General features: G+C 45.5%; 1 protein-coding gene across 2 annotated transcripts in view; it reads right to left on the bottom strand.

Moving 5' to 3' along the window:
• Positions 1–4,765, bottom strand: part of WARS2 (tryptophanyl tRNA synthetase 2, mitochondrial) — an 85,776-nt gene extending 81,011 nt beyond the window's left edge. For both annotated transcript variants that reach the window (XR_007769061.1, XM_050921411.1), the window contains exon 1: positions 4,694–4,765. Coding sequence is in view for 1 of the 2 variants with exons in the window: in XM_050921411.1 (XP_050777368.1) it covers positions 4,694–4,747 (54 nt within the window). In the remaining variant the exon portion in view is untranslated. The remainder of the gene's footprint in view (positions 1–4,693) is intronic.
• Between the last annotated feature and the right edge of the window lie 7,531 nt (positions 4,766–12,296).

Here is a 12,296-nt window from a genome sequence, read left to right as displayed (position 1 = left end):
GTGAAAATAGCTTGAGGTGCAGAATAGAGCAGCTCCTGCCCTTTTGTAACCTTCCAGTCTCCTGTTGTGTGATGACTCCCCCACCCACTCACCCACACAGATCAGCTTCAACAGGTGAACACAGACGTTTACCAGGTGACTTTATTGTCAGGCAACCTCCCCCTGATAAACCAGTTCTCCTGGGTAGCAGATAGTCTTTTGCGTAGGGTGTTTCTATTTGAATAGAAGACCATCAAGGTTTAACCGTCCTCCATTGACAGCCTGAGCAACTATCCCTTGAATTCCAGCCCAAGATGGAAGTAAAAGGACAACAGAGAAGGCAAACAAGTTGCACATTCAAAATGGAGTTTGCAGCTTGATAAAGATGCATACACAGAGTTCATAATCTCACACACATTACTCTGACAGATATTGCAAGCCCAGGCAGTATCTCTGGGGACCAGTGTTCTAAATGTATGCATGGTTTATGTATGACTACATACTACTCCATGGGGAGGGTTACCACAGCTCCTTCAGGAACTAAAAACGGCCTGTGTGTGTGGGGAGGGGGGTGACTAAGGTGAGTCACTGAGACTAAACTACTCTACAGCAGTATCACCCCCGGAGAGGTTTGCATATATTGGTTCACAAAACAAATAAAGGGCTTTTGGTATAAACAGGCTGAGTTATACCAAAAGTCTGGGACACAGGGCCTTTTTTCTGACCCAGTAAACAGACAGGACCCTCTGTTCAAGAAGGAGGATCCCCAATCCTTGCAGAAGGGTTGGAAGGACTGTGGCTTACTAGGATCCCATAGGATTAATGGGATAAACTTTTAGCATGTGTATAGGAACTTATATTGTTGTTTTATATGTTTTCTCCATAATAATTTTATTCTGAGAAGGCTGCTTGGTAACTGGTATACATGGCTGTAGCCCCTGGAGAAAGGTTAACGCCAGGTGCTGGAACCTGGTCACATCTGCTGAGAAAATCACAGTGAGGTGCAGAGGGACTGCAAATCTAACTTCCCAGTCTGGAGGGAGAGACACACAGGTCTCTGTCTATGAGAGGTGACCACTGGAAGCCTGAAACTTTAAATGGATATCCTCAAGGATGAAGGGGTGGGGGGAGTCAGAAGGAGCAGTTAACCCTGAAACGGTGACAATCACAACCTGTTCTGGGGATATTTACAGAGAAATTCAGCATCCAGGACTGTCAGTTTAACATCAGGCTCAACAAAGAGATTAAATTACGGGCGAGAGAGGGAATGAGAGGTAGGACTCTAACCAAGACCTGCCAAGCACCAGAATGAAGGGGTGTTTCCTATTAAAATGATCACCTAGAGAAGTTAACATTGACCATTTGTCATACTTCATTGTTAACATGCCATTGAGATGAACAGGGTTAGTACATACCTCAAAGACCTTTCATTTCTATGATTTTATAATTTCTGTCCGAAAAACGAGGCTAGTTCTTGTAACTTACTATTATATGAAAGCTTAAATGCCACAGAACTCAATGAGGCTCTCAGAAGTGTACATTGTACTGCTACATACTGGCTCACTCTGACCTCTGAAAGTGAGAAAAGAGCAGATGCTTAATGCTGGCCTAGGCAATGTTCCTAATGCAGTGGTGGGCAACCTGCAGCCCATCAGGGTAATCCGCAGGCAACCCACCAGTTTGTTTACATTTGCATGGCCACCTGCAGCTCCCATTGGCCGGGAAGGGTGAACTGCAGGCAGCTGTGCAAATGTAAACAAACTGTATGGTGGCCCTCCAGTGGATTACCCTGATGGGCCGTGCGCAGCCCATGGGCCGCGCGCAGCCCATCGTTATCCTAAGGGATATCTGAAAGGGATATTCAATCCTTAGAGCAAATGACTGTGAAGCTATCCAATACACTATATCAGAACAGAAGACTGGTAAGAGAGGCCTAGGAGCAAACTCAACACTAACAATTCAAAGGCACAAAATTAGGAGAAGGATAATAGTAATAAAAAAGAAAACTCAGGTAGAGTATCATGTACAAGCTCTTCTGCATACAGTCTTTTAAGGAAGCCACATTTCAAGTAATTTAAAACTGGCCTAGAAAAAAAACATGACAATTACACTGTATTAAACAATCCTGCACTGGCCCCCATGGGATGGTCTGGGATCAAACAGATCTTTGCCACTTCCAACTTCCAACCTCACCCAGAAACACTGCATCACCTCATGTCTCTGCACTCTCAAGAAGAATGAGATAGGCCCCAGTGTAGCATCCACTACAAATCAGAGCATCTAAACAACCTTAACTCCACCTTGTCACATTCTTCAAACTTTCCATATAATTAAAACTCAGTGCAATCTTAAGTATAGGCTACATTTTGATTTTTAATTTATTTTTAGGATTAGTGGCCTTTTATCTAACATTATTCCACAGAGGTGAAAAATTCTTGTTCAGCAGGAACCACCCTCTACTGATATAATGCAAAACCACATGGTTTTAATTAAGCCACGCTAACATCAATTCTGTTGTTACCAATCTATTTAGCACTGTCACATAACCATTCTCAATCAAGGTCCGACAGTGTTAACAATCCGAGCAGCAGCCACTGACCCATCTACACTATGGTTCTCAATTTTGCTAATACAAACAGATCTAAACCAGTATTAGCAATGGTTAAAATTTTCTAAAAATGTTCCCTAATATAGAGATATATGCAGTGTAGTTGTAATTGTGTCTATCTGTCCCAGGATATTAGAGAGACGAGGTGGATGAGGAAATATCTTTTATTGGACCAACTTCTATTGGTGAGAGAGACAAGCTTTCGATCTTACACAGAACTCTTCTTCAGGTATGGGAAACTTACTTAGGTTTGGTCTACACTATAGACCTATACCTTAAAACAGGGGATTAGGTCAGCATAACTATGTTGTGAAAAATGCTCACCCCTGAGTAACATAATTATACTAGCCTAAACCATCATGTGGACAGCGCTATATCAGCAGGGGAAAGGTATCACATCTTAGGGAGGTGGATTAACTACATTGACAGGAGAGTGCTCTCCCATCAGTGTAGGAGCATCTTCGCGTAAGCCAGCGGTCCCCAAACTTTTGAGGGTCACGCCCCACCTTACCCCTCTCTGCACCCCCCCCCACACTCCCAGAGCAGGAAGCGCGGCTCCAGCTTGGGGGGTGGGGGGAAATGCAGCTGGGGGTGTGGCTGGGAGCAGGGCTATGGCTAGAGGCCAAGGCTGGGGGTGGGAGCAGGAGCAGAGCCACAGCCAGACTGCGGTGGGATCAGAGCAGACATGGGGGCAGGGTGGTACTCCCTTCCCCTGCCCCCAGGTCCAGCTGTGCCCCCCGCATGTTCCTCTCCCTGCTTTGGAGACCCCTCACTTAAGTGCTACAGCAACGCTGATGTATTTTAAGTGTAGACCATCCCTCAGAGTGTCACAGCTAAATACAAGATGTAACAGACTGTTTAGCACAAGTAGTGCTCCACGTTTGTCACAGAAGTTGCATAAGTTGCGGATTCCATGATTTCCTGCGGCCTCTGTGACTTCTGCAGCACCCAGTGTGGCTGATCCCAGGGCCATCCAAGCAGCCGGCACCGGGGCTAGCTGTTCAAGCAGCCCTGGGGACAGATACACAGATCGCCCGAGCAGCAGCCAATGCAGCTGGCCCCAGGGACCTATTTCTTCATAACATTTGTGAGCTCTGTCTTGAAAAAGATTTCTTCTACATGAGGAAGACTGGTAAAACCTTGTAATATTTGTTAAAAAAAAATCTTATTACACTACATACTTCTGGATAAACTGAATTATTCCCATATAGCCTGATTCACATAACTTTGCCGTAAACAGTTTACCAGTTTTCCAACTATTCTATGTCTGGGCTCAGAAGAGGGTTGATACATTTCAGCCCAAAGGGTTTGCTTTGAAAAGTTCTAAAACTCACATATAAACACAGCAAACAATGGAAAAAAAGGTTAGAAAGTCAGGCCCCCCATCATCCTGAGAAAAACTATTACCAAATACTGTCTAGACTAGGATTCCATGATGTGATGTTAGTGAATATCTTTTAAGAGTCTCACTGAGACAAAGTAATCTTCCTTAAACATGCTAAACTGGACTAGCTCTCCCTAGTCCTGACAAGGCCAAAAGCTTTGTCTCGACTAGGGACAGTGGATGAGTGTAAAGTAGGGTTTAGCTCACACATGTGCCAGCTAAACCTAACTTAAATTTGACTTTTTTTTTCTTACAATAAATAGAAGGGAACATGACCCTACAGTCGTGCACTGTTGTAGCACAGCAGGGAGGTGGTGATCTGGTAAAGCGGGGCAGGCAGGAGATGCAGAGCAAGGAAGCAGTGTAGAGAGCGGGGCAGAGCTGCGGCACACGGCTGCAGAAAGGTGGGGCGATGCAGGGTGGGACCGCGGTGCAGCAGGGCAGAGGGAGGGGCAGGGCTGTGGTGCTACGCAGAGGGCTGGGGATGCAGGGCAGGGGGCAGAGCTGTGATGAGGAGCTGAGGAAGGACGGGGGGGCGGGGCCAGACGAGGTGAGATGCGGGGCAGAGAGCGGGGGCGCGGGGCCAAGCTGGGAAACAAACCGGCACCTCTGGCTCCGGCTCGGGGCAGGGAGCGGCCGGGGCGCAGCGTGGGGCCGGTGCCCGGTGCGGTCCCCAGGGCGGGGGGGCGCGAGTCCAGCCCAGGAGGGGCCCGGCCCATTACCTGGCTGAGGGTCCCGCGGTGCAGGGCCCGAATCACGCCGCGCGGCGCCGCCATGGCTGGGGGGAGGGGAACAGCGAGCCGGGACCCTGCGCCTGCGCACGGGGCACCCGCCGTCAAGGGGCGGGGCCAGAACATAATTACCGCCCTGCCCAGGGGCGGGGCCGGCAGGTTCGTCAGCGCCCGCCCCACCCCGTCCAGTGAGGCTGCCGTTGGCGCGTGTTGCCGCCTCTTGCCTTGCGTCATCTCAACGTCCCCCAGCCAGGCCCCTCACGCCCCCCGCCGCGTGCGCAGCGCCTCCTGCTGCGTCATGCACGGGCCATGTCCCTCCACAGGGGTGCCCGGCTCTGCTCCCGGCCGCAGCACAGCGCCTGCCCCACTCCCACCCCTGCCAGAAGCCTGTCGCTTCTCCCCCAGCCCCGCCGAGAAGGCCATCTCCTCTCTCTAGCCATCCAGCACGATATTGCACCGCAGTCCCCGTGCCGTGCGCAGGGTGACAGAACCAAGAGCACGAAACATCGCTGGGGTTATAACTAATAGGTGACTTGTTCCCTGATAGCTCCAGATGAGCAGGCTCAGATCCAGGATTGGGAGCCTGCACGGTGCTAAAAGCAGAGGTGGATTCTTGCAGGATTTGTGTAATTCACAATTAGGAAGAGCCAGATGCAGCAGTGGATTAATGGCAGAGCAGAAGATGACAAGCGTGTAGCGCACAGGTGATTCTTCCATCTGCCTGTCAATTTTTGAGCAAGAAGACCAGGCTATGGGGGTCTCCCAGAGTTTTGGTGGCTCCAGCTACTGTTTAGCCATAATCCGCTGCTGGCTGCAGGAAGTGAGTGGTATTACTAATTCAGGAGGGGGCACTCTTCTCTGAGTCAGTACTAATCCCAATGACCTACTGCAGTACTGTGGGTAATATGCCTCCACCCTGATACAAGTATAAGGTGACCTTATATAACACAAATTTGGATATAACATGGTAAAGCAGTCCTCTGGGGGGGGGACACTGCACACTCTGGAGGCTCAAAGCAATTTTGATATAATGTGGTTTCACCTATAATGCGGAAGATTTTTTGGCTCCCGAGGACAGCGTTATCGGGGTAGAGGTGTATATTCCAGGCTGTACTAGTATTGGTGGCAGTGGGGGCCTCTGTCAATCCATAATATGCTCCCACAGATGCGAAACATGAGGCATTTCTGCCATTTGCTGGAGTTTACAAAGAAACATTAGGTAGAAGCTCAGCTCTTATTTTCAACCTCTGGTCAGCTGCACGCAATATGTTTTAGTGCAGGTTAGATCAGATTAGTAGCCTGAACTTAGAGCCGAGACATTCAACACACATATAATACTGCTTAAAAGTTAATTTTCACAGAAATACTTTAATTTAGTGTTAAATTGTTGAAAAAATTAATAAATTCTTATGCAGTCTACTTAATCAAAACATTCATGTAATGAAGAGAACAGGTCACTGATAAAGAGTACTCTGGATCACTTGGTAAACTAGGCACAAGCAAATAATATGTGTTTTAATGCAGCTAAATGTATACACCTAGGAACAAAGAACATAGGCTGTATTTACTGGATGGGGGACTCTAGCCTGAGAAGCAGTGACTGAAAAAAATTTGGGGGACATTGGTGGATAATCAGCTGAATGTCAGCTCCCAGTGTGATGCTGTGGCCAAAATGGTTACTGCAATCCTTGGATGCATAGATGGGGATTTCAACGAGTAGAGAGGTTATTTTACTCTGTATTTGGCAATGGTATCACCGTTGCAAGGAATACTGTGTCCAGTTCTGGTGTCTACAGCTCAAAAAAAATGTTGATAAATTGGAGAGGGTTCAAAGAAGAGACAGGAGAATGGTGAAAGGATTAGAAAACATGCCTTCTAGTGAAAGACTTGAGTTCAATCTATTTAGCTTAACAAACAGAAGGTTAAAGGGTGACTTGATTACATTCTGTAAGTACCTAAATGGGGAACAAATATTTAATAATGGGCTCTTCAATCTAGCTGAGAACAATATAACATGATCCAATAGCTTGAAGTTGAAGTTAAACACCTTCAGGCTGGCAATAAGGTGTACATTTTAAAACAGTGACAATAATTAACCATTGGGCTGGCTGGCTAGCCCCACTGGCCCCACACCATCCAGTGGAGTGGGGCCAGCCATGCCGCCCAGCTGGAGCAGCCCTGGCTAGAGCAGCCCCAGCTGTGCGGGCTGGCTGGCAGGATCAGCCTCAGCCATTTGATTGGTTAACCACTTAAAAGAAATATTTTTAATTGTTTAAGCCATTAACTTTTTAAACAGTATTTAGATGCCTAATTTGAATAGGGATCTGCCACCTCTGAAATGAGTGCTCTTACCACTGGGACATAGAATCATTCATTCTTTCTCTGCCCACATTAATATTTAACTAGTCATATAAAGTGGAACAACTTCAGTAGGAGATTGAGGGCACCTATGCTGATGTAGTTGTCCGACTCTGTGGGTTCACCAGTTATCAGTGGCTCACAATCAAGCTAGAAGGGCATATCAAGTAGGGTCCTGCAGGGATCAGTTCTGGGTCCGGTTCTGTTCAATATCTTCATCAATTATTTAGATAACGGCATAGAGAGTGCTTATAAATTTTGTGGACGATACCAAGCTGGTAGGGGTTGCCAGTGCTTTGGTGAATAGGATTAAAATTCAAAATGATGTGGAGAAATGGTCTGAAGTCCCAACTCTACATATAAAATGATGGAGTCTAAATTAGCTGTTGACACTCAAAAAAGAGATCTTGGGGTCATTTGGATAGTTCTCTGAAAACATCCACTCAGTGTGCAGTGGCAGTCAAAAAAGCTATCAGAATGTTGGGAATCATTAAGAAAGGGATGGCTAATAAGACAGAAAATATAATTTTGCCTCTATATAAATCCATTGTATGCCCACATCTTGAATACTGCATGCAGATGTGGTCGCCCCATCTCAAAAAAGATATATTGGAATTGGAAAAGATTCAGAAAAGGGCAACAAAGATGATCGGGGTATGGAACGGCTGCCATATGAGGAGAGATTAATAAGACTGGGACTTTTCAGCTTGGAAAAGAGACGACTAAGGGGGGATATGATAGAGGTCTATAAAATCATGACTGGTGTGGAGAAAGTAAATAAAGAAGTGTTATTTACTCCTCATAACGCAGAAACTAGGGGTCACCAAATGAAATTATTAGGGAGCAAGTTTAAAACAAACAAAAGGAAGTATTTTTTCATACAATGCATAGTCAACCTGTGGAACTCCTTTTCAGAGCATGTTGTGAAGGTCAAGACTATAGCAGGGTTCTAAAAAGAACTAGATAAATTCATAGAGGATAGTGTGATGGGTTGGATCACAGAACCCCCCTTGGGAGCTGCCACCCAATGTGCCAAGACTACTCTACCCCTGCTTTCCCTGCCAGCTTCGGACCCCCAGACACTTCCGTCTGCTCCAAGAAAGACTCAGGGTCTGAATTACTTGCCCCAAAGCTGCAGGTTTATCTGAAAGCAGCTAACAGAAGTGTTGTTATCTTTAACACTCAGCTGCCCAACTCCCAATTGGGTCTAAACCCAAATAAATCCATTTTACCCTGTATAAAGCTTATACTGGGTAAACTCATAAATTGTCCACCCTCTATAACATTGACAGAGAGATATGCACACTTGTTTGCTTGCCCAGGTATTAATACATACTCTGAGTTAATTAATAAGTAAAAAGTTATTTTATTAAATACAGAAAGTAGGATTTAAGTGGTTCCATGGTGTAACAGACAGTAAGTCACCAAGAAAAATAAAATAAAATACACAAATCTATGTCTAATTAAAGTGAATACAGATAATCTCACCCTCAGAGGTGCTTCAGTAAGTTTTTTCCTCAGACTGGACACCTTCCAGGCCTGGGCACAATTCTTCCCTCTGGTACAACTCTTGTTCCAGCTCAGGTGGTAGCTAGGGGATTCTTCATGATGGCTCCTCTCCTTTGTTCTCTTCCACCCTTTTATATATCTTTTGCATAAGGCTGGAATCCTTCTTCCGTCTCTAGGTTCCCATCCCCTCCTTCTCAATGGAAAGACACCAGGTTAAAGATGGATTCCAGTTCAGGTGGCATGATCAAATGTCACTGCAAGACTTCATTGCCCACTTGCCAGTACACACTTATACAGGAAGACTTACAGGTAAAACACACCCATCTACAGACAATTGTCCTGGTTAATGGGAGTCATCAAGATTCCAAACCACCGTTAATGGCCCACTCTTTGCATAATTACAATAGGCCCACAGAGTCATATTTCATATTTCTCGTATAACCCTTCTGCCCCTCTGAGTTGGCAGCAACAAGGGCTGGGTTCAGTATCCAGGGGTTCCGTTTCAATTACTCAATGCAAAACTGGCTTGAGCCCCCACCCAATGACCTGGGACAATTACATACCACCCCCCCCGGGCGCCTCTAGGAGGCAATATTTCCCCTCTCGCAAGCACAGAGTCTGAGTGTAGCAAAATCCTTTTAATAAAGGAGGGAAACAATGTGGCATCATATTGGGGAAACACCACAAACAGGATTCATAACATAAACCATGAGCAAAAGACCCACCAAATAAGTTTTGGCAATGTCCTTTTCCCCTTAGGGTCTTAAGTCCAATCACCCCAAAGTCCAACAACCCAAAAGTCTCTGTCCCTGATCAGTGCCACCCCAGAGTTCAAAAGTTTGTCTGCAGAGTTTCATCTCCCCCAGCCTGAGTGGAAGGGGGGGCACACAGGGTGTTAAGGGGCACCTTACGTGGGCCAGGGCCAACTGCTCCGCCTCTCCATGGAGTTCCATTGCAGCCTTCACCACAACTGGCTTCACTCCACCAGCTGTGCTGCTCCTCCCGTCCCCGGAAATCGCTCCACTCTGCTCGCTGTTCTGTGGGCCACTCCAACTGTGCTGCAAACTGCTCCACTCTGTCAACCGCTTAGCAATAGATCTTCAGGCTCCCCCACTAGTTAACACAGCACTCAGTGATCTCAGCTCAGTAAGTTTAGCTCTTTTAGTGATTTCAGCTCATAGTAGGGGAGCCCCAGTGTTGGTGCACTATTGACCCAAAGTGAATTCAGCTCAGCAGCCTCTAGATGAGCTCCTAATGGAATCAAAATTAGCTCTGCTCTTCAATGGGGGAGAGGAAGCAGCAGCAATTGGTGTGCCAGACCCTCAAAAGAGGCCAACACTAGTCCCCAACCTCTCTCAATTTACTTGGTTTTGGCACCCATGTCCCTTGTCTAGTGAGTGCTTCTTAACTGATGGTGAGACTCTCTGTCATAAAGCAGTCTCATAGTTCCTCATTCACATAATCAGGGTGACAACACTTTATTCCTCCTGCCCCAATAACAAAGAAATTGGAGATCCCAGAGCTGTCAAAATAACCATCCCAGGCTGCCGTGGGCTATGCTAAGTGGGATGGGTGTGCAAATGCAAACACCTGAAATTCCTTTCCACACTCTCTGAAATTCACCACCAGATGTCAGGGTAGAGCTCATCCTGACATCAAGATTCCAAACCACCGTTAATGGCCCATGCTTTGCACAATTACAATAGGCCCCCAGAGTTATATTTCATATATCTAGTTTCAGATACAAGAATGGAACGTTTATACAATAGGATGATCACACTCAGCAGATTATAAGCTTTGTAATGATACCTTACAAGAGACCTTCTGCATGAAACCTATTCCAGTTTCATTATATTCACTCATTAGCATATTTTTATAAAACCATATAAACTGCAACATCCCAGATAGGTCCATCAATGGCTATTAGCCAGGATGGGCAGGGATGGTTTCTCTAGCTTCTGTTTGCCAGAACCTGGGAATGGGCAACAGGGGATGGATCACTTGATGATTACCTGTTCTGTTCATTCCCTCTGGGGCACCTGGCATTGGCCACTGTCAGAAGACAGGATACTGGGCTAGATGGACCCTTGGTCTGACCCAGTATGGCCTTTCTGATGTTCTTCTTAAGTAAATAGAATGAAATTCAATAAGGACAAATGCAAAGTAACAAGGAGTCCAGTGGCACCTTAAAGACTAGCAGATTTATTTGGGCATAAGCTTTCATGGGTAAAAAAACACTTCTTCAAATGCAAAGTACTTCTCTTAGGAAGGAACAATTAGTTGCACACATACAAAATGGGAAATGACTGCCTTGGGAGGAGTACTGGGGAAAGGGATCTGGGGTTTATAGTGAATCACAAGCTAAATATGAGTCAGCTGTGTAACAGTGTTGCAAAAAAAAGATCATTCTGAGATGTATCAGCGGCAGTGTTGGGAGCAAGACATGAGAAGTAATTCTTCTGCTCTGCTCCACGCTGATATGGCCTCAGCTGGAGCATTATGTCCAGTTCTGGGTGCTACATTTCAGGAAAGATATAGACAAACTGGAGAAAGTCCAGAGGACAGCAACAAAAATGATTAAAGGTCTAAAAAACATGACCTATGAGGGAAGTTTGAAAAAAATGGATTTGTTTGGTCTGGAGAAGAGAGGACTGAGGGGGGACATGATAACAGTTTTCAAGTACATAAAAGGTTGTTACAAGGAGGAGGATGAAAAATAGTTCTTAATTTCTGAGGATAGGACAAGAAGCAATGGGCTTAATTGCAGCAAGAGAGATTTAGGTTAGACAGGAAAAACTTCCTGTCAGGATAGTTAAGCACTGGAATAAATTGACTAGGAAGGTTGTGGAGTCTCCATCACTGGAGGTTTTTAAGAACAGTTTATACAAACACCTGTCAGGAATGGTCTAGTCTAGTTATTACTTAGTCTTGCCTTGAGTGCAGGGGACTGGAATAGGTGACCTACTGAGGTCTCTTCCAGCCTACAGTTCTATGATCTTTGTACATGTGAAGGTCTGAATATGTATTTGAGAGGTATATGTTGAAATAGTTTGCATGTCTTTGGGGGTACAGAGCTTGGGAGCAGGCCTGGCCTAAGGAGTTAGAACAGGGCTGGAGACCTGCTGAGGAGCTAGGGAGTGGATCAAATAATCATATCTGTTCCATTAAAAACTTTACACACGTAAGAGGAAGCTTTAACAACTGATATTTCTGTTTTATGCTCAGAACTTTTCACATGAAGCAGCTTAGCAGTTTGAAAAGAGCTGAGTATCTGGCAGAGACAGTAAATCTGTATTGTGCACAGAAACCAGAGATATTTGCACAGTACTATATGGCACCATTTGGTAAGGATTATTTTCTCTGAAGTACATGAAAAACAATTGCATTGATAACATAGCAGAAATACATATATCTAAAATCTATTGGAATTTTCTCTCTCTACTATTTTGGGGGAAGGAGATCTTTCCTATAAGTTCTTTTGTATTATCACCCGTTGTGGTGACTCTGTTCTTACATTCATTTTGAATCTGTGTTTCCTGTCATGGGCAGATTAAAAACAGAGGAGTGCAGGGTGAAAGTTTTCTATTGCAAACATCTGTGTCTGAAAAAGGATTGTGTTTCCACATCCTGGAACATCAAGGGGAAAAGCTCTCCCTCCCCAGACACACACCTTTAGTTTGCAGCAATAAGGAGTTTCTAGACCAGGTTGCTTTACTATGGTAAATAA

Source organism: Gopherus flavomarginatus, chromosome 1 (assembly GCF_025201925.1).
Source record: "Gopherus flavomarginatus isolate rGopFla2 chromosome 1, rGopFla2.mat.asm, whole genome shotgun sequence".
Classification (NCBI taxonomy): Eukaryota; Metazoa; Chordata; order Testudines; family Testudinidae; genus Gopherus; species Gopherus flavomarginatus.
Note: the sequence above shows the minus strand (reverse complement) of the source record. Positions and strands in the feature narration are given on the sequence as shown.